Source organism: Condylostylus longicornis, unplaced genomic scaffold (genome assembly GCF_029603195.1).
Source record: "Condylostylus longicornis isolate FDR11 unplaced genomic scaffold, ASM2960319v2 ptg000126l, whole genome shotgun sequence".
NCBI lineage: Eukaryota > Metazoa > Arthropoda > Insecta > Diptera > Dolichopodidae > Condylostylus > Condylostylus longicornis.
This window is the reverse complement of record NW_026578094.1, coordinates 503,453-526,417: the sequence shown is the minus strand read 5'-3', so window position 1 is coordinate 526,417 and position 22,965 is coordinate 503,453. Positions and strand designations below refer to the sequence as shown.

Below are 22,965 nucleotides of genomic sequence, written 5' to 3'. Positions count from 1 at the left end.
CCTATTCCAGAGTATATTACTCAGATACTTCATTCAGACTTAATGAAAATACGGGGTAAGAAGTACATTACGTGCATAAATAAATTCTTTAAATCTGTCAATATCTTAAGAATCAAGGACAAATCAGCATTACATCTAAGAGACAAACTCACCAAGATGCTTCATTATTTCACTAGAAATGATTGTCGCAGGCAATAAAGGTGAGTAATCGAAAGAGCGCATTCAACTATACTAGAAATCAGTAGGTGTCTACACAAAAAAACATCCACTATTGTCGCATAAAGAGTTGATCACCCCGCCGAAGAAACCCGCCGATATATTCTATGGAAGAACATAGAATATACTCAATATAATAGAATATACTCAACATCAGAGGAAAGATACACAGTGATCTAACAGAAGACTACAAAAAGGTTCAAGTAATATACGTTAAAGACAAGCAGATAAAATCTAAGCACAAGCCAATATATAAAAAAGAAACAGTATTGAAGAACAACAAAGCCACAATCACTACAATATCAGGAAACGAGGTTCATAAATCCCACATCAAAACACTCCTAACTTGAATTTCTTTTTTTTTAGATCCTATGTGACAATCGCCTCACTCAAAATATTTGAGGTTACAGCCACACTTAAACTGGGAGAAGCTCGCGTTCTGAATGGAAGTTTCATCCTGATTCACACCATAAATTTAAAAAAACTATGACGAAATCCTGCTTGAGTTGATACCCTTATTGAACAATGTTAACGATTCTAGCATTATTAAAGCTCAGCTGCAGTATCAAATCGATCAAATAATGAATTCCATGATAAGAATTAGAGGAACTCGAAGATCTCGAAGATCTATTATTTGGATCGGAGCAGCTTGGAAGTGGTTGGCAGGTACACCAGATGCCACCGACTGGACAAACATACTCCAAACCCAGAATCAACTGGCTCATAACCCAAATCAACAGCATAAAATAAACAACGAGATCGTGTCAGTAATCAACAACCTCATGGAATGATACAACCAGATATTAAAGCAATTGGGTAACACCGGCGATCACAGATTCGAACAGATGGTATTTAACAAACTTGTTATAATCAAAGAAGCAATAAATGAAATCATTAACGCGATTGAAATCGCCAAACAAAAGATCGTGAATACAAACTTGCTTAGTAGTGACGAAATTCGTAATATAATGAGAAGTTAGCACACTGCCATATTCTAATAACATCGAAGCAATCAAATATGCGGAACCAAAGGTGATTACTAATGGACTCAAAATCCTCTATGTAATTTCACTACCAAAGATAGACGAGTGGATATACGACCACATTTTGATCAAACCAACCATAACAAATGAAAGTCAAGTATATCTGGAGCATGAAAAACTGCTCGTTAGCGAAGAAAGTTGTGGTATAAAAGATAAATGCGAAAATTTTAACGATGTCACCATCTGTAGGAAAAACTCACTGGCAATACCTCTCCTACCTCTTACAATATGCTAACGATACCATTCACGTTAAGGGACTAACATTCACAAACAACGGAGTGAGATCTTCAGAGGTACAACAGTTGTAAACATCTAGCAACATCGCTGTATCAATCAACTCAGTCATCACCATTACAGCAGTTTTAACTATAATAACGATGATAATTTTTAGAAAGAAAAAAGTGCAAACAGAGAATACGTTCGTAGCGTAAATCACCTACTAATCTTACCAAACTTAACTTCGATCTACGGGACGTAGATCTTTAAAGGGGGAAGAGTTAACATTGGATCAAACAGCCGCCAGACTTAAACACGTTCAAATATGCTTTTATCAAAGATATTTCACCGTGAGAAATTTTAGCGTTAAAATATTTTACCACAAAAAGTGGTGACGACATGTCTGCACTTTAGCGTGAATATTTTTAGTTTAGGAAAATTATAGAGAATTAAATTTACTAAGTAAGCAAATTTAATACTAAAAGTTAAGTAGACCTTGCATTTAGAACTTAGTCTTAGAATAATATCGAATAAACAAAGCAGAATTTAACAAAGAAAAATTAAATAAACAAAGCAGTGTTGTAAAATAAAAATTGTGTTATAAAGTAAAATTTCATTGTGTTATAAACAATCTTTTAAATTTGAAATAAAACTTATTTTTTTTAACCAAACCGAATTAAAAATTCGTAACTTGTATGCTATATTTTATCAAAGACGAACTAATTTTGTTAAGAAAAAAATGCGGTCCTTGTAAAATTATGCCACTCAAAGTAATTTTAATTTAAAACAAAACAGATGTTTTCTTTGCAAAGTTAAAAACTTAATTACAAATTATGAATTAATCAAAGCACTTTTGAAAAAATATTTTTTTTAATTATTGAAATGAATAATATTCACATGTATATGTTGCAATAAAACTATTTGTTTTTACAAAATTTAGAACTATACACCTTTTTCTTTTTCAACAGATTGTTTTCTTTTTTACACTTGTTAAATAGTATTCTTTTTGCAACACTTATGAATAAATATTTTATAATTTTTTATTTACAAACTGCACTGATTTTATAAATACAATAACAAAATCTTCTTTGTTTACTTTTTATATAGCGGCGCCTAATTTTCTAAAAAAGAAAAACAATATTTTGGCATTTAATGTTAATTTCAGTTTGAAAATGGTCGCAGCATAGAAGAAAACCCAGCTGAAGTTTTTGGCTTCTCTATGATTTTTTCAAGATATGATTTTTTAGGAGTGTAAGAAAGATAGAAGCAAAGATGCTCCTTGCTTTAGTATTTCTAATTCTTTGGGTTTTTGTACCTACTTGAAAATTTTCATGTATTTTGTATTTTTCATTATTTTGTATTTTTCTTTAAAAGTTAAAATTAAAAACCTCCCATCCAAAAAAACTGAAAATTGCAATTTAAAAAGCTGAAAAGTGGAAAAATAAAATGTTCACGTTTTTTTATATGAATTTCTAAGTTTCTGGTTTTGTGTTATTAAAACATTAAAAAACAGATTTAAAAAAAACCTTCCAAGCTCTGTTCTTTTTTTAAGATTTCAATATATTGTATACTACAAGGAAAAAAATAGTACAAATTTTTTTTTTGAAGTATTAAGTAATTTTGGTGTATTTTTTTTAAATTGAAAAAAAAATGTTTTTGATATTAACAAGTTTTCCAACAATGTAACGTATGATATGTCTCCAACAACGTATATAATTTTTGTATAATCACATAAGTATATGTACATATGTACATAATATATTTATATATTTTTCATTTGTATACTATAATAATAAAATTTGTAATAAGCTTCATATTTCATAAAAATTATTGTATATTAAGTGTATTTTTTTAGCACTTTTCCAAAAAAATTTTGAAAAAAAGTGCTTATTAGTTTCACTCTGTCCGTCCGTCTGTCCGTGTGTCTGTTTACAAAACTTCTACACCCTTGAAGATAGAAAGCTGAAATTTTGTATGTACATAGATCTTTACTAGAAACTTATTTTCATAGAACAAAATTTTTATCTATCTCTCCCCCTCTGGAAGTTATACCCCCCCAAAACCCTAAAAATGGCCTTTTTTTAACTATTTGTTGCAATGAAACCATAAGCTTTTTTGAAATTTTGCTAACGCAGAAAGGCAGCGGCTTGCTTGCCCTTGCGTGGTATACTATAGTTAAACTTAGAAAAACAAAATGGCCGTTCAAATTTACCGTTATCTAAAGTCCTTTTTTTCCAAATTTTTGATTTATTTTTTCTTTTAAACCCTAGCCTGTAGAAGCTTGAAATTTTAGTGGCTTTTAGACATTAATAAGTAGTTCATTTCGTTAGAAGAAAATTTTTTTCCATCTCCACCCCCTCTCAAGTTATCGCCTCTTGAAATTTGTAAAATTTGAATTTTTGACACCTTATATTTCCGAAACCGCAAGCTTTTTCAAATTTCTATAAACACAAAAAGCTAACGGTAAACTCCATGACATTAAAAAATATAATTATTTTTCTTAACTCACACAATTAACCCTTAAAATCGAACATTATGTTAACCCCTCTTTTTATTAATTTTTGCTTTATTTCAAAGACTGCATGTATGCATCATTCTAAATATATATGCAATCCTAGAAATAGCTTTGTATATGAATGAAAATAATTTTAATAGTGTGATAGGAATACATAGACTGCATTTAAAACCAGAATTTTCACTTGTTGAAGGGAAAAGTGCTACAATACAAACCATTGGTTTGACCCAACTTTATTTTATTTTAAAAGTTCATGTAATTTTTTTTAAGTGTTCAAGCTTTCCCTACATAAAAACGAACTTAATAAAAATAATATAAAGAAACTTGAGCCCTTTGAAAAATGTAATATGATAAGCGCGGGATTTTTGCAAATGACCGTCATCTGCAAAGTTAACACTGCCATTACTTTGTAGTCATTTTACTTTTGAAATTAATTACACTTTCAAAAATTTGTTTGATATTTTTAAATTCAAATTTGATTACAAAAATCACGTAGATTAGTATTTTTATATATCTATAAAGAAAGAATCTTACTCAGTTTCATCCGTATCTGTATCTATTTAAAATTATATCTGCAGTTTCGATATATTTGACATTTTTAAATTAAAATTATGGCGTTTGTCTATCTTGCAGAATAGAGTTTTTAAGATTATAACAATTTTTATCTCAATAGAATATTCTTTAAAAACTCTCATCTTGAGAGTTTTTAAAGAATATTATTCTTATAGTTTCAGTCTTGTAGAATACTAAAAGACCCTAGTAAGATCGTTATAAGAACAATTACTTTAGAGCGTAGTCACTAGAGTTATTAATTCTTGTAATGAGAGTTAGGCTCCCATTAAAAGAGTTTTTAAAACATAAAACTCTCATAACAGAACTAGTGTAAGAGTGAGTTAAAGCATACCAAAATTAGTATGAAAATTACGAAAAATCTCGCAAGCCACTTATAACGGCGTTACTAGAAAGAGAAAGCAATACATTGTAGGATAAATACATATATCGGACTTACTTCGTACTTTATAAAAAATATATCTATTCCGCTTTTAACAATTATTTTATTAAAAAATATGAAACAAAATATAGATATGTTTACGTATGCATATGATATGTCATCAATAAATATTTGTAGTCAAAAATTTAATATTATAAATTTATAAATATGGGAAATTAAACAAGTTTTTTGCCATGATTATAAATCAATTAAAATTTTATTGACAAAAATTGGGATTGTACTTCGCATTTAAAAAATTTTTATGCATATTTTTTAACTCTATAATATCTTATTTCTTTTTTTTACATAAATTTTAAAATTTAAGAATTGTAAAACAAAAAATAAATATACTAATGTGCATAAATTCAGCTAAAGCTTTATTATATTCAAATAAAACTATAATTTTGCATTTCATTAATTTAAACTTAATATTTTCTTTCCAAAAAAAAATCCTCAATCTCATTAGGGTTAAAATTTAGATAAGAAAAAATGGCAATTCTAAAATGGCCGTGCCTAGATTTATGAGAATTAAATTCCTCTGATGAGAATAATGGATTCCTAAACGAATAATGTTTACAGGTATATCATCATTCGTTTCCATTTGAACACATAAAATGAAGTTGGCACTGACAATTCTCTACTCTAAAAGGTTATTATTTTGTTGTAGGTTTGTTATAACTGATTTATAACAATTAGAACCTTTTATAATATTTACACCAGGTTTTTTAAAATTTGATTATGCTCTTAACTCTAGATATTTTTTATGGACTTTTTTTCGAAAGCTATGATTTTATAAGATCTGACTGATAATAAATTAGATAGGAATTTATAAACATATTTTTTACGTCGCTTTTTGCATATTTTATTTGTCATGTTCCGAAATTTGCTTATAAAGGAATTCTTTTAAGAACAAAATTCTATAAGAGTTGACATCTTATAAAAAATACTTAGGAATTCTGCTATAAACGAACTACTTTTTTTCACTGACCGATTATAAAATTTCGTTCAATTGTTCATTTCGTTCACTTTCCTTCTGTATATATAATTGTAGGTTTTTTGGTTATAATTACATGGCTATTCGTATTTATGGTAAATTTTAAAGAAAAGAATATGTAATGGGTTTGTAAATTAATAATAAGTTTTGAACCACAAAATGTCTCTACTTATATAAACCAAAAAGGTTAAAACGAAGAGAAAAATTTAAAACTTACTTAAAAAACTGTTATAACAAATTGTAGGTAATTTTTTAAATTTGAAGAAATAAAAATTTTAAACCATTTAAGTTTAAATTTATTATTCCTTATAAGAAATTTATAGAATAAAAATAATTATAATTATCTTTATTTTTAATCCTCAAAAAAAACTTAAAATCCTATTCCAAATTTTTTAAACTTTTGTTTAATTTACTCTAATATTTTAATTTAATCCCTAATGGGTTATAATGCACGTGTGACGTGATTCGGTCAATTTTATTTGTATTTGAATTGCATTTTATTTATATTTGATCAGTTCTCGTTCGTTTTTATTGGATTTAATACATAGTTCAATTTTACCTGTATTATATTTATATTGGCAACTGATTCGGTCACTTTTGTACATATGTATAGAATTTCGTTCGTTGTACTTTACATTTGCTTTTATCAATATTCTATATAGGAGTATATAGTTCGTTTTTATGACTATTGGATTTAGTATATCGTTCAATTTTACTTGTACTGTATTTATATTGGCAACTGATTGTTCGCTTTTGTGTGTATAGAATTTCATTTATTTTACTTCTCATTTGCTTTTATCAATATTCCATATAGGAGTATATCGTTCGTTTTTATTTGTATTGGATTTAGTATATCGTTCAATTTTATTTGCATTGCGTAATATTAATACAGAAAGAAATAATAAAAAATATAAAGTGTACATCAATTACTAATGTATATGCAGTAATTTCTTTTTAATAACTAAAAAAGAAAATTGGAATTCTTAGAGAACGATGAACGATTCATTTTTGAAGAAGTGAACTAGTCAACTAAGTTCAGTGAAGTGATTTGTTCTTTATGATTAGTTTGTTCGCGAACGACACATGACTACTGCTATGAGAGTAGCAAAATTTTTAACACTACAAGTGCTAAGTTTTTATTGTAAGAACCTTACGAGAGTTGCATAAAAACAAAAAAAAAAGAAAAAAAAAATATGGAGTATTCGAGTGTGGTATGAGGGTTTTATGAGATTTTTGGTCGATTTTTTAGGTATTACTCATTCAAATTGTTACTTGGGTACATGATCATCGTGTGGCATTTTTAAAAAAGATCTTGTATAACGTTTTAGAACATGGATGTCAAGACTTTTGAAACTATGGGCCAATTTCCAATATTCTGTATGACAAAAGGGCCACAAAATAAAACAATTAATTCAATTTTTAAGGTGTATAAACGTTTATTTATTTTTTATTAGAAGTACTGGGAGCTGAGTGACACTGTTTCTGTTGAACAAGTCTTAAAATATTGGGTTGCATATTTGTAGTAGCCAATCGTAGAATTGCAAGTAGATTATCATAATAAAACCATAATAATATTTTAACAATTCGTTTTAGAGGGCCGCACCAAAATAAGAAAATGGTCGCATGCGGCCCACGGGCCGCACTTTTGACATCCATGTTTTAGAAGATCTGATATCAACAATCAAAGTATATCTATGCACTTAACAAGTAGTTCGACTCTGTGTTTACATCACACCATTCGATCACTCACCAATATTTGTATAACAAAAATTCACTTAGATAAAAGAGTTAAGCAATACACCTTCTTATTTTTGTACACATGGAAATTTTTGGGAGAGGGAAAGAGTACGCAATAGATGTCCACATGTTTTTACAATATATTTTTAAAGGCGTGAAAGTGCATTATTATCACATATAAAGTATAAGGAAAATAAAATTCTTTTATAACCATCTATTTCTAAATAAAAATAGAATATTTTGAAAATTTGAAAGTGGCAAGCAAACGAAAAGTAACTACTTAGGAAGATATACTTTGCTTTTAATATACTTAAGTATCCTTAACATGTAATGACTTTTATGATTTTAGTAATTTAAAGTGAAGCATATCAATTTGATTAATATATTATACAAATGAAAGATTTGTAGAGATGTACATATCGGATTATAAAGTACTCTAACCTAACTTAACACTTCCAAAAAAAAAAATGGCACAATTGTTTGTTCTTGTAGTATAGCATTTGTTGAAATCTTAAAAAAGAAAGGTTTTTTTTAAATCAATTTTTTAATATTTTAATAACACAAAACTAAATATGTAAGCCCTAGTAAACTACAAAAAGATTGAATTTTAACTTTTAAATATTTGAAAAAAATTACAACACCGTCATAAATTTCGTTCGTAACTCTGAAATTCGGAAAATTACGAATACCATATTATCAATTAAGAATTACTAAAATTCTGCTCCGATTATTCGTACTGCAGTAATAATAAATTACGTTCGTAGTAAAAAATACCCACAAAAGTTTACGAAAGAAATAAACACGGCATTTTAAAGAGAATAGTTGTATTAAATTTTTAATTTTGATTTTTTTTCGAGTTTGAAATACTCTGACACCATTTTTTCCATTTTTGCATTTTTCAAATATATTCAAAAATTAAAAAAACTACAAAACTTTCATATAAGTGGATATTTTAAAAAATATTCAGCCCTATCATGAATTTCGTTCGTAGCTCCGAAATTCGGAAAGTTACGAATTTCATATTCTCATTTCCGAATTACTAAAATTCTATTACGAATATTCGTAATCTCAATAGTCTACAATTTACACGATATTACTACGAACAAAAGGAATTTATGATCATTCAAAAGCCTACGTCGTACCTGAATTCGTAATTCTTAGAATTTTACAAGGGAAATTCATGATAGGGCTGATTCTTTTGATTGAATATTTTAAAAAATATTCTTTTGTATGAAATTTGTTTACTGAAATAGCAACCAAAAGATATAAACATTTAATAGTTGAAATAAAATACTGATTTTGATGAAATTGATGATAAAATACTGCTATTGATGTTCATAATTCGTAGGATTCTACGAGTGGAACTTATGGTAGAGTTGTTAATCATGCGAGATTTATGATGTTAAAAAGCGTTCCCCTATAGGTTCCATAAGATTAAGTGTAAATTCGACGGCTATGAATTGCCACTCTCTCTTAGAGTCTAAAAGTAGGTCTGCATTTCTGTCAGCAGTGATACTGATGGTTCTGGTTTTTTAAAGTATTTTAGAGCAGTAATACAATCGATAGAAGATATAGTATTGTAAGTTCTATAGCATTAAATATTGACAAATATGTATTTAAAATTTAAGTAGGCAGGTACTAATACCAATATTTTGGAAAAATTTAATATTTTCTAAAATTCAATTTAGAATATACAATGTTTATTTTCATTTTCACTTTTAATTTCAAAATCGTGTGTAGTTGTAATGTTATTTCCATTGACCTGATTGTCACTTGAATCTTCATTGGCAGCTGAATTTGCAGATTCACTTGCTTTTTCTGGGTTACAAATCGCCATTGAAGTTATGCTTGATTTAGAGAACAGTCGCTCAGCTTCTTTAAATTTTCTATTTCTTTTATCCGCTTTTGAATTAGTTCCTTTATTGGCTGTCAAATACCTATCCCAACCTCTAATTATATTTCCGTATAACTGAGTATCCTCCAAATAAGATCCTTCAAACGCGTATATTTGTTTTTCCAAATTTGCTAACTGTTCCTGAAAACTTTAATTATTATTTAGGCATATATTTTAAAATGTATGTATGTATACAGAAATTTCTGCCTTCCGTTTTATTAGGTCAGCCAATTCTGATGTTAAGTTTGATGTCATATTAACGTTTTTATTCTTCTTATTTTTTGAAACTTCGCTACTTTTTGATACGGCAGAATTCATGGTTAGTAAGAAAAATTAATAAATGTAATATATAATTTTTTTAGCTTGTTAAACATTAAAAGTATATTTAGCATTGTAAATAAAATCAACTAATTAAATTTAGAAACTGATTATATATAACTGGGAAGGAACAGCTGTTCTGTTGTTATGCATGCAGGGATGCGACAAACTTCCAGTCAGGGATAGAGACGAAGTGTGATTTTACAGTCTGTGATTTTATGAAAATGATTTAAGAATAATGGTTAATCAAAAATAATTAGAGCCTTTTGTTTATAACAGAAAAAAAAATTGTCAACGAAGAGCAGCATTAATTAATAAAATTGAGTAATTTTTGTTTTTGCTCTTGTAGAAGCATGAACAGTAAAGAAAAACAGTCTCTTTTCTGTGAATCGTATTTGTCTTAGATGTTTGAAAAGGAAGAACAGAACCTACGAGTAATCATTGTCAATCATGGTTGATCGAAAATTTGCTTCATCATATTTCTTTCTATAAAGTTTTTTTAATACAGCTCGGTATCTTGGTAACCAGATTTCGAGTAAACGTTATTCAAAAATGGTGTTGCAAGATTTTGCCAAAGAATTCAATTATAACAAAATTACAATCCCTCAACCCAGTCAAAAAAAAAAAAATTGCCCACGTAAAATGATGGCGCTTTTTAGATTTTTTTTTTGTTTTCTTGACTTTTGTTACAGTATCTGAAAGTACATGTTTCAAGTTAAGTTAGTAAGAGTTATGGTCACAGAACTTCTCTAATAAAAACGTGTTTCTTTTAATTACGACCGATTAGAAAAGTGATTGAAATTACTGCTTTTTTTCTATTTGTGCCGACAATCACATTCAGAGTCAATCACTGTGATTGAAGAATCAGTTTTTCCTCAAAATGAACCTATATAATGCAGTGCACCTTTGCGTCAAATTAACAATGTCAGATTTTATGTTTTAGCAAATATTAGAATTACCATAGTGTCTTATTTTCATTGCAATCAAATCTATTATCTTCCGTTCTTATAAAAGTGAAAAATATTTAAATTTAGATATTTTTTTGCGACTATGGAGAAAAATTTTCTAAAAAAATTAAGTTTCACTTTGTGGTTAAATCATGGAGTTGTCTTTATCAGTATTACAATTTTTTAAAAATATTAAAAATATTAATTTTTTTAGCAAGATATATATAATGTGTATATATATTTTTTTGAGTTGTAAAGATAAATTTTAAATAATTATTATTATTAATAATAATAGCAATATCTATAACATTAACAATAATAATAATAATAATAATAATAATAATAATAATAATAATAATAATAATAATAATAATAATAATAATAATAATAAGGGCCTGATCGTCTATTTCACTCACTTTTCGTTTCGCCTTTTTTTATGCACTCGCTGCTTTTGCAAAAATTTGGTATTCTGTATATCGCAAAATATAAAGTGAGAGTGAGTAAAAATGTGAGTGGAAATAAACGTCAATTCCAGTATGCTGACATGTATTTTGACAATATATTGAAAAAAAATTTCCGAAGTATTTTGACAGTACGTTAAATATTTTGAATTATACATATTTGATCATTTTTTCTATACCATAATTATTTTTGTAATTTCCATTTATGTACCTTTTTCCATTCTTTTATTGTGCAAGTTGGTGGAGCAATGTTGTCTAAGGAATCCGTTAAGTTTACCCAAAAGCCTTCATATTCGGCTTTACTAGATCCAAATTTGCAAATATTCTTTGCAATATCTGGATTGTTTTCCATTTCTTCCACCATCAACTCTAATTGTTTTCTTCTAGTTTTTTTCTAAGAACAAAATTAAAAAATTAATTTTTATTAAAATGCTTTCATAAAATATTTTACTTACTTCTTTTTTGTCAGCCTCTATTTTGCTATCACTCTAAAAAATAAAGTGAAAGAAAATAACAGTTCTTTGTTCAATTTTTAAGTAGGGGCGAGATATGCGATCATATTTTTTTCCTAGAAAAATAATAAACTTCCAGTCCTTTTTACTAGAATTCCAAAACCGAAATAGAAAATACCAAAATTGTATTCCCTCACTATTCTCTCACTAAGTGAGCTTAAAACGAGATAGACAATCAGGCTGTAAGAATAGTAATGATAATAATAACAAAAATGATTGTAATACTGACATAAATGTCGATAGCAATAATAACAATAATGCTGAAATTAACCAGAAAGGCAATAGCAATGATACAAATAATAACAAGAACAAAAATATTGACAATGGACTGAATACTCTAATTTTATTCAGTGTAAAACATTCATGGCTATAACACCCAATTTTCTATATCTATGCCCAACACTCACAACCTTCTCAATGCTCGCTTATTGCAGACACAACCGCCTACTTACTTAAGATGGCATACTCGTATTTTCATGACGCGGCAGAAAATATCCACCACGATGGTAAAACTAGATTAGGTGTTAAGGCTTTTATTGAAAGTAAGGGTCTTCCCTCTGACTATACTATTTTATATAATTTATTAAAAAGATTTTATGACACTACACTTTAAATATATCTGCCGCCAGTGTTGATAAAGATTTACAAACATTTAGGGACCATATCAAAAGAAAATGGATTGAATATCTACTGAGCATGAGAGAAGCAAACAACAAGTTTTTTCTTCCATCGATTTCAGCCAAATCTTCTAGAGGGTTCAAGTAGCTTTCATAGCAACAATAACTTGGTCTAATTAACTGGTTTTCGAAATAGTATGACAAGGAGTGTGAAATAACTTTTTCTGTACTATCAAAATGTTCGTGGACTAAGGACTTAAACTAACACCGTTCTGTTTAACTCTTCTCTTCTTTACTTTGGTATTCAAGCTCTAACGGAAACTTTGTTATCCCTCTCCATTTAAAAAAAATGAATTATTTAACTCTTAATTTTCTGTTCTTAGAAAGGACAGACATGAAGGTTGAAAATTGAAACTCTTAGAATTCCCTGATAACTTCTTAGTCTGGATAAAGTTATATCTCTCTGGCAGGACTTACAGAGTCGTCTTTCGTTCAGCAATTTCCTCGCCTCTTTTGTCTAATTCTGGTGTACCCCAGGGTAGTCACTTAGGTCCACCGCTGTTCATAATTTCAATTAATGATGTTGTTTCCATGCGAACGTACAGTGAGGTATTAATATATGCTGATAACATGAAAATTTAAAAAAAAATAAGCTCTACAAATGATGCGTTGTGTCTTCAGAATGATCTTAACCGCTTTTACGGTTTCTGTTCAAGTCCCTCTCTCTGCTGCCATTATCCAATTGTTGAATGTAAAGCGATCACATGTCTATTTTTTTTTGTTTTTACGTTTTCAGAGCCCTGCAACGATATTGCTGAATTGATCTCGAATACTTGCTAAGTGAATTAACTTAAGCAAGCTGAAGCATTGAAATAACTTCTGCGCCCATGTGTCTTAGAACTTCGATGTTAGAAATGTGGTCTATCCATGAGATCTTTGCATTCTTCTGTGTATTCACATGTTAAAGGCTTCAAGTAATAACCTAAAAATCAATGTACTACTCTAGGCAAAGACGGCCATTTTTAATTAGCTATATTTTGAATGGCCAAGCTCTCAGTCGAGTTGATTGCATAAGGGACCTAGGTGTTTGCTTCGATAACAAGTTATCATTCAAAAATCACTACAGTTATATCATATACAGATCAAGCCCGATGTTGGGTTTCCTTATGTCTTAAAATCGCTCTACACGTGTCTTGTCCATCTTCATCTTGAATATGCATCCCAAGTATGGTCACCCTATTACGATATGTGTATTAACAGGATTTATTCTATTAAAAAAATTTTTTTGAGGTTTGCACTGCACCTTTTTCCCGGCAAGACTCCATTATTCTTCTATTTTATGATCAGAGACCCAAATTAATTCACTTACCTTCACAGTGCAAAAGACGTGATGCTGCGGATTTGTTATTTCAGCTTTTCAGCTTATTAAAACTGACTTAATCTCTCCCGACATTTTAGATAAAATTGTGACTAACGCTAACTTTAGATGTCGTTCCCTTGTTCACGGTTCTTTTTCATAGGACCAATTATGGAAAACATGAACCTGACAGTAGAGTAGTTTATGGAGTATCAGTACTAATAAGTTTTATTTTGCATAATTTTTAAATTTAATTTTTAAGTCATAAATTTGTTACTGTCTAAAAGGAAATGTATAGAAATTAACGAAATCCATTTATATAAGATTAAAAAAATAATTTTATTTTTCAACTTAAACCGACATAGGTTTCACTTAAGACTAATTTTACAATATTAATTCCAAATTATTTATAATAATTTTTAGTTTAGGTTAACAATTTTATATTAGATATTTAAAATAATTGATTTTACAAAATAAGCATAATTAACATTTCATAATGTGGGAAAATTATTTTAAAAACGATAAAGCGGATGCGCGTGCAAAGCTTTGTGAGAATTTAGTTGAAGTTTTATTCCCATAAGTGTAAAAGTGCTGACTTAGCATATTAGCTGTTATGTTGGCTGTTAGCTGTTATGTTAACTTCTCCCCCTTCAAAGATCTGCGTCTCGTGGATTGGAAATTCAAGGTGATAGGTTGTAATCCAGTTTGGCCTGTTTCGCTTGTGTAATTTATTGGAGGCAAGACCCATTTCCTGCGATGATTGCGATGATTCTTGAGTAGGATGACCAAAAGTATAATGATGATAATCGGCCAACCGATAATGTTGGTGACAATAAAGCCTTGTGAATTCGTGAAAAGTGTTTGAAGCTTCATGACATTTGTGAGATGTAGATCGTGCAGGTATCTCAGGTTGAGTTTGATTCCCTTCTCAGTAATGTTCGATCGCAAAATTGGTGGTAAGATTTGTGACATTTTGACTTCTTTGTTACTGAACAGTTTTTCCTTAATTTGTAGAGATTTATTCTGATATCCTAATAGAAAACTTCCTTGCAGATATCTTGTTGAATTGTTACATATGATACTTCCATTGAAATTAGTCAAAAAGATAACGTTTTCGCTCAGTTGTTCGATGACTTCTTTGGTATTGAGTTCGTATTCACATTTTGCATTAAGTCCCTTCGTTAGCTGGTAGATGCAATGATCCTTTTTCACGTTGTTTGCGTTCGCATATGACAGTGTCCTTGAAGTTGTTACATTCCTTGACAATCCCTGCCATTTCGTCTTCATTGATTAGTAATTTTTCATATTCTAGGTGAATTTCCCTGCTATTATTGATTGTTGATCTTATAGCAATATGATTGTAATCTTTTGAGCTTGTCTTGGGGATTGCTGTTACATACAACAGTGTTGAGTTCTTCACCATTATCGCTGGCTGTGCATATTCCATTGCTTCTATTATATTGGAGTATGGAAGGGTTTCTAGCTCTGCTATCAACTGTGTAATTTCTGCTGTGTCTAACAAATTTGTGTTGATTATCCCATTTTTAGCAAATTGTACTGCCCGTACAATTTTTTTCACTTCTTCCTTTATTAGATTTACTCTGTTGTAGGTTACTTGTGTGCCATCTAATTTTTCGCCATATTCTCTTATTTTGTTATATTCTTTCAGGATTTGATGAGTTGTCTTCATTAATGCTTCGTTTACTTTATATTGTTGGTTGTTGTTTTCAATGATGTTATTTTGGCTTGTCAATATTTTTTCCAATTTTCTGCATCTGGGTTTCCTGCGATCCACTTCCATGCAGACCCTATCCAGTTTATTGACCGTTTAACTCTTGGTGCAGCTTCTTTTAGTTTGGTTGCTGTTATAAATTAGCTGGTCTTTAATGGGATTGCCAGGGTCTAGCTTTCGGATGTCCAGTGTTGTTTTTTCCAATATATCCACATAGGTTGCCAAGCTAATTACATGTACAATTTTGAATGTGCCATTGATGATGCGGCCACTTCCTTTTTTGATTGATACCACGGGAGTGTTGTATTCGTATATATTGAGTGCCAATGCCAGCGTACAGATTTCTAAACTAAGGATAAAAGGATTAATTATTTGGTATGTTTTTTATATGCGCCTTTCTGTATTATTCTTTGCAACTATTTCTTTTTTAAATTTCGGCTTATTCTTGCCCTGAATTTGCTTGACTGACGTGTAAATTGTATCTCCTGTTTCATATTCTTTAGGTTTGAGTCTTTTTAGGTTTTCTCTAGTAACTTTGCTTTTTTGATTTCTTTTTATACGCTCCACAAGATCTTCGCTAACTTTTTCCTTGAAGTCCGTCAAATTTTGATAGTTATTACGCTGTATTCTGCCAAAAAAAATGTCACTTGGTTTTTTCTTCGTGACTGAGTGCACCGTATTGTTGTAACGATCTACAACTATGTTTATTAGTTCTTTCATTTCAAGATCCTCATATTCGTTCTTCAGACATCTAACGATTTCCATAATTGTTGAATGAACTCGTTCCACAGTCCCATTTACTTCACTTCTTTGCGATGGCATTAAATAGATTTCGATGCCAAGTGTTTTCAAATAATCCGTATATATAGGACTAATAAAACTTTTCTCGTTATCCATAACAAGTGTTTTGGGCGATGTAAAGTAATGAAGGATTTCGATTATTTTATCTCTTACCACTAGGACTGATTTGTTCTCTATATGAAAAAATTTTGCAAATTTAGAGAATTTGTCCACACATGTATTGTTCGGTAGATTGGCTTCGACTGAACGATTTCATAATCCCCCAAGATAGTTTCTACATTATGGATCCATGAGATGTATTGAGATGGATCCCCACTAAATACTTGCAATTCTTTTACTGAATCTAGCAGTTTGCTAATTTTATTCAGGTCATCTTCGTTTTTGGGAGCTACTAATGTTTGTGAATTGCTTGTTGATGGTTGTGGTTGCGAATTACTTGGTGCTATTAATTTTGGTTGTGGCGTGTTTTCCAATGTATCTAGTCGTTTTTTGACACCTTTGATAAGTTCCATTTGACAGTTTACCGCGCCGGTTAACTGAGTAATTGCTTCAACTAATTCTTCGAGTTTAACCATTGTGTGTGTATTTTATTTGTAGTTTTTGTTTAAATTGATTAATATTTTATTATGCGCTAATTGTAAGTCGTTTTTTTGTTTTAGTTTCGTTTTAAATCAATTAATCAAAAAAATTGTCGACCTTGAAATTAGTTTTGTAAATTTGAAGTTTTAATCTTGATTTTTATTAATATTTATTTGATAAATTTGATTTTAATTATGTTTAAATTATGTTTAAAAAATTTTTTATTTATTTTTTATTTTCCGTTTATATAAAATTAAAAATTTTACTTACAGTAGTATAGAGGCTTTTATCATTTTTTTGAATGTGTAGCCTTGGTTGGAATGGTGAATGGGTATCTGACCATTGGTGCAGTGGTTATGGCACCGGTCCTTTAACCGAAGGATCTCGGGTTCAAACCCCGGTCAGGTCACTATAAAAATTATATTCAATATTATTATAACTTAATATACAATACTAATAAAAATATTATACAAGTAATTTTCAAATATTCCTAATATTCGATATTAAAAGAAAAAAAAAAAAAACTAAGAAAAATAAACAGTAAATATTAATAATCTCAAATAATTAATATAAATAAAAACTACGGCAGGCTAGTCACCTACCTAGTTAAACCCTATGACGCTATGAAACTAGTGCATGAGAAATCATGCACTAGCCCTATGCTCCTTCTAGGAGTGAACAAAGGAAAAAAAAAAAAGCCTTGGTTATCCCGGAAGGAAGAAATACAATTAAGATTAATTTTTCTCAGTGTATTTCACTTGCCTTGTTGAGCCTTAGTGAGCCTTTTTCTTTTGTCCTTTTGTGTCGTACTGTTTGGCCGGATGGACTGTATTTTTCCCGTTTAGATGTAAGCGTTAAAGTTGCAAACACCCTACTAATGGTACAGTTTCAATCACTTAAATCGGTTTTAATTTTATTTGAAAAGCACAGTTTTACAACAATTCTGACTGTTTCAGTTTTGATTTTTTTCTTTAAAGGGATTTTTGTAATTTTTATTATCTTTTTTTGGTTTTTACACAAATTTTGAATTTCACTGTCTTATTCAATTTCTGATAAAATAAAAAAAATCCCTTTTTTTACTATTTTTTAATTATTTTTTCCAATTTTTTAATTTTAAAATTTCAGTGTTCACTTTTTATTTTTTTTTTTTTTAAAAATTGTCACACCCTTTAATTTATACAATTTTAAGGTTTAATTTTAAAGTTTAGTATTAACTTTTTTTTTTCAAATTTGTCACAAACCTTTAATTTATAAAATTTTAAGGTTTTTAATTTAACCGATAACCGAACCGACACTGACTAACTGCTCGGCCGCCAATTAACGAAATCGATTTATATAAGATTAAAAAAATAATTTTATTTTTCAACTTAAACCGACATAAGTTTCACTTAAGACTAATTTTACAATATTAATTCCAAATTATTTATAATAATTTTTAGGTTAACAATTTTGTATTTGATATTTAAAATAATTGATTTTACAAAATAAGCATCCTGTATCAACAGGATTTATTCTATTCAAAAAATTTTTTTGAGGTTTGCACTGCACCTTTTTCCCGTCAAAAGTCCATTATTCTTCTATTTTATGGTCAGAGACCCAAATTAATTCACTTACCTTCACTGTGCAAAAGACGTGATGCTGCGGATTTGTTATTTCAGCTTTTCAGCTTATTAAAACTGACTTAATCTCTCCCGATATTTTAGATAAAATTGTGACTAACGCTAACTTTGGATGTCGTTCCCTTTTTCACGGTTCCTTTTCATAGGACCAATTATGGAAAACATGAACCTGACAGTAGAATGCTGCGTTTATGCAATAAACACAAACACAGACTTAACTTTTCACTGACGAAAGACACGATGAAAAAGCTTCTATTTATAGTTAAGTATAACCTTTTTTTTATTTTATGGAGTATCGGTACTAATAAGTTTTATTTTGCATAATTTTTAAATTTAATTTTTAAGTCATAAATTTGTTACTGTCTAAAAGGAAATGTATAGAAATTAACGAAATCCATTTATATAAGATTAAAAAAATAATTTTATTTTTCAACTTAAACCGACATAGGTTTCACTTAAGACTAATTTTACAATATTAATTCCAAATTATTTATAATAATTTTTAGTTTAGGTTAACAATTTTATATTAGATATTTAAAATAATTGATTTTACAAAATAAGCATAATTAACATTTCATAATGTGGGAAAATTATTTTAAAAACGATAAAGCGGATGCGAATGCAAAGCTTTGTGAGAATTTAGTTGAAGTTTTATTCCCATAAGTGTAAAAGTGCTGACTTAGCATATTAGCTGTTATGTTGGCTGTTAGCTGTTATGTTAACTTCTCCCCCTTCAAAGATCTGCGTCTCGTGGATTGGAAATTCAAGGTGATAGGTTGTAATCCAGTTTGGCCTGTTTCGCTTGTGTAATTTATTGGAGGCAAGACCCATTACCTGCGATGATTGCGATGATTCTTGAGTAGGATGACCAAAAGTATAATGATGATAATCGGCCAACCGATGATGTTGGTGACAATAAAGCCTTGTGAATTCGTGAAAAGTTTTTGAAGCTTCATGACATTTGTGAGATGTAGATCGTGCAGGTATCTCAGGTTGAGTTTGATTCCCTTCTCAGTAATGTTCGATCGCAAAATTGGTGGTAAGATTTGTGACTTTTTGACTTCTTTGTTACTGAACAGTTTGTCCTTAATTTGTAGAGATTTATTCTGATATCCTAGTAGAAAACTTCCTTGCAGATGTCTTGTTGAATTGTTACATATGATACTTCCATTGAAATTAGTCAAAAAGATAACGTTTTCGCTCAGTTGTTCGATGACTTCTTTGGTATTGAGTTCGTATTCACATTTTGCATTAAGTCCCTTCGTTAGCTGGTAGATGACAGTGTCCTTGAAGTTGTTACATTCCTTGACAATCCTTAGCGTTTCGTCTTCATTGATTAGTAATTCTTCATATTCCAGGTGAATTTCCCTGCTATTATTGATTGTTGATCTTATAGCAATATGATTGTAATCTTTTGAGCTTGTCTTGGGGATTGCTGTTACATACAACAGTGTTGAGTTCTTCACCATTATCGCTGGCTGTGCATATTCCATTGCTTCTATTATATTGGAGTATGGAAGGGTTTCTAGCTCTGCTATCAACTGTGTAATTTCTGCTGTGTCTAACAAATTTGTGTTGATTATCCCATTTTTAGCAAATTGTACTGCCCGTACAATTTTTTTCACTTCTTCCTTTATTAGATTTACTCTGTTGTAGGTTACTTGTGTGCCATCTAATTTTTCGCCATATTCTCTTATTTTGTTATATTCTTTCAGGATTTGATGAGTTGTCTTCATTAATGCTTCGTTTACTTTATATTGTTGGTTGTTGTTTTCAATGATGTTATTTTGGCTTGTCAATATTTTTTCCAATTTTCTGCATCTGGGTTTCCTGCGATCCACTTCCATGCAGACCCTATCCAGTTTATTGACCGTTTAACTCTTGGTGCAGCTTCTTTTAGTTTGGTTGCTGTTATAAATTAGCTGGTCTTTAATGGGATTGCCAGGGTCTAGCTTTCGGATGTCCAGTGTTGTTTTTTCCAATATATCCACATAGGTTGCCAAGTTAATTACATGTACAATTTTGAATGTGCCATTGATGATGCGGCCACTTCCTTTTTTGATTGATACCACGGGAGTGTTGTATTCGTATATATTGAGTGCCAATGCCAGCGTACAGATTTCTAAACTAAGGATAAAAGGATTAATTATTTGGTATGTTTTTTATATGCGCCTTATAAATTCGGCGTCCTGAAGCTGTTGTTGCAGTGACCGTATTATTCTTTGCAACTATTTCTTTTTTAAATTTCGGCTTATTCTTGCCCTGAATTTGCTTGACTGACGTGTAAATTGTATCTCCTGTTTCATATTCTTTAGGTTTGAGTCTTTTTAGGTTTTCTCTAGTAACTTTGCTTTTTTGATTTCTTTTTATACGCTCCACAAGATCTTCGCTAACTTTTTCCTTGAAGTCCGTCAAATTTTGATAGTTATTACGCTGTATTCTGCCAAAAAAATGTCACTTGGTTTTTTCTTCGTGACTAAGTGCACCGTATTGTTGTAACGATCTACAGCTATGTTTATTAGTTCTTTCATTTCAAGGTCCTCATATTCGTTCTTCAGACATCTAACGATTTCCATAATTGTTGAATGAACTCGTTCCACAGTCCCATTTACTTCACTTCTTTGCGATGGCGTTAAATAGATTTCGATGCCAAGTGTTTTCAAATAATCCGTATATATAGGACTAATAAAACTTTTCTCGTTATGCATAACAAGTGTTTTGGGCGATGTAAAGTAATGAAGGATTTCGATTATTTTATCTCTTACCACTAGGACTGATTTGTTATCTATATGAAAAAATTTTGCAAATTTAGAGAATTTGTCCACACATGTGATGAATTTTTCGTTTGTGACTTCAATGATGTCCATATGCAATATTTCCGTGGGATATGTTGGAATCGGTGTTTTTGCAGTTCTGGTTTATGAGGGTGCCTGTCATATTTATTGGTGTTGCAGATTTCGCAGGTTTTGGTGTATTTTCTTATTAGTGCTGCAATTTGCGGGAAGTAGTATTTCTCGAGAATTTGATCTTTGTTCTCACTGCAGTTGCGATGTGCCCTACGATGTTCTTCTTGTATAATTCTGAATTTATTTTCTTCTTCTAGTATATCCTGTACCAATTTTTGTGTAACGCGAATTCTGTAATTTCTGAAATGATCTTGGTATATTTCGTTAAGCAATTGAATATTTTGTTCCGGAATTTTCATGCCGTTAGTGGCTGCTGGATTTAGTCTTAATTTTAAAATTCTGGTTAACGATTCTTTATTTATTTCCGGCAAGGATATGAACTGTCGTCTGTATGACTGAAACGGTTCTTCTGTAGCGATGAATTCTTTCCCTTCTTTAATAATAATCTGATTTCTAAATACATTCAAGGGTGCTTCACAGTGTGGTATTAAATCCATACCGTCTTCTTGTGCACTATGGGCCGTGTCTGTTGATGATGTTGTTAGGACGTTGGCTTCCAGTTGCAATCTTGATAGGGCATCTGCTACTTTATTTGTGCATCCTGGCCTATAAATGAGCTCATAGTTAAATTTTTCAATTCTCGCCTTCCACCTTTTTAATTTGGCATTATTGTTTCTGTTGCTGCTCATTGTATACCATGTTCCTTTGCTGTGGGGTTATATTGTTGCTTTGAATTCTGCGAGGAAATTGGTGTTGTTTAGACATCTGATTTATAGGTGACGTTATAGAATTGCTGTAAGTTTGACTGCGTATCGTTAAATTTTGGAAATTAAGATTTTGGATCTCCAAACAAGCAGTATACGCTTCAGGTAGAGTTTGCGGCTTTTGTATTAAGATCAGTTTTGGTAGTTCACCATACAGCCCTCGAATAAATACATCTAAAGCTTTGTTTCTATACGTCTCTATTAAAACCCTTGTGGTTTCTGCGCTGTAATCCTCTGTTTTAATCTTGTCATCTATCATCTGCGAAACTAGATGGTTTATTGTAGCATAGAATTCGTCTACCGTCATCCTTCTTTGTGTTAGGTTGCTTAGTTTTCGCTCCAGCGTTCGCAGATCTCGCTTATCTGCGCAATGTAGCGACAATATCCTTTTCATTATGGGCCAATCGTCGTTAAATACATTATATGATATTAATGCTGCGTCAGCATCTCCTCTGATTTTTTGACGAATACTGTGTAGTATTGTTCGGTAGATTGGCTTCGACTGAACGATTTCATAATCCGCCAAGATAAAATTGTCACACCCCTTTAATTTATACAATTTTAAGGTTTAATTTTAAAGTTTAGTATTAACTTTTTTTTTTTTTTCAAATCTGTCACAAACCTTTAATTTATAAAATTTTAAGGTTTTTTAATTTAACCGATAACCGAACCGACACGGACTAACTGCTCGGCCGCCAATTAACGAAATCGATTTATATAAGATTAAAAAAATAATTTTATTTTTC

At 30.1% G+C, this 22,965-nt stretch overlaps 1 protein-coding gene across 1 annotated transcript; it reads right to left on the bottom strand.

Annotated features, from left to right (window-relative positions):
* Positions 1-9,311: 9,311 nt before the first annotated feature.
* Positions 9,312-10,067, bottom strand: LOC129614902 (chromatin modification-related protein MEAF6). Its single transcript, XM_055529865.1, has 2 exons — positions 9,802-10,067; positions 9,312-9,747 (listed from the first exon to the last, which is right to left on the bottom strand). The coding sequence occupies exons 1-2, from the start codon at positions 9,922-9,924 to the stop codon at positions 9,397-9,399; spliced, it is 474 nt and encodes a 157-aa protein (XP_055385840.1). The 5' UTR covers positions 9,925-10,067; the 3' UTR covers positions 9,312-9,396.
* Positions 10,068-22,965: the final 12,898 nt, after the last annotated feature.

What these genes read in the sequence shown, in the direction of transcription:
- LOC129614902 (XM_055529865.1), bottom strand. Translation starts at nt 9,924, where the DNA reads ATGAATTCTGCCGTATCAAAAAGTAGCGAAGTTTCAAAAAATAAGAAG. An exon ending in AACGGAAGGCAGAAATTTCT is followed by an intron (nt 9,748 to 9,801) that starts GTATACATACAT and finishes TAAAGTTTTCAG; the next exon opens with GAACAGTTAGCAAATTTGGA.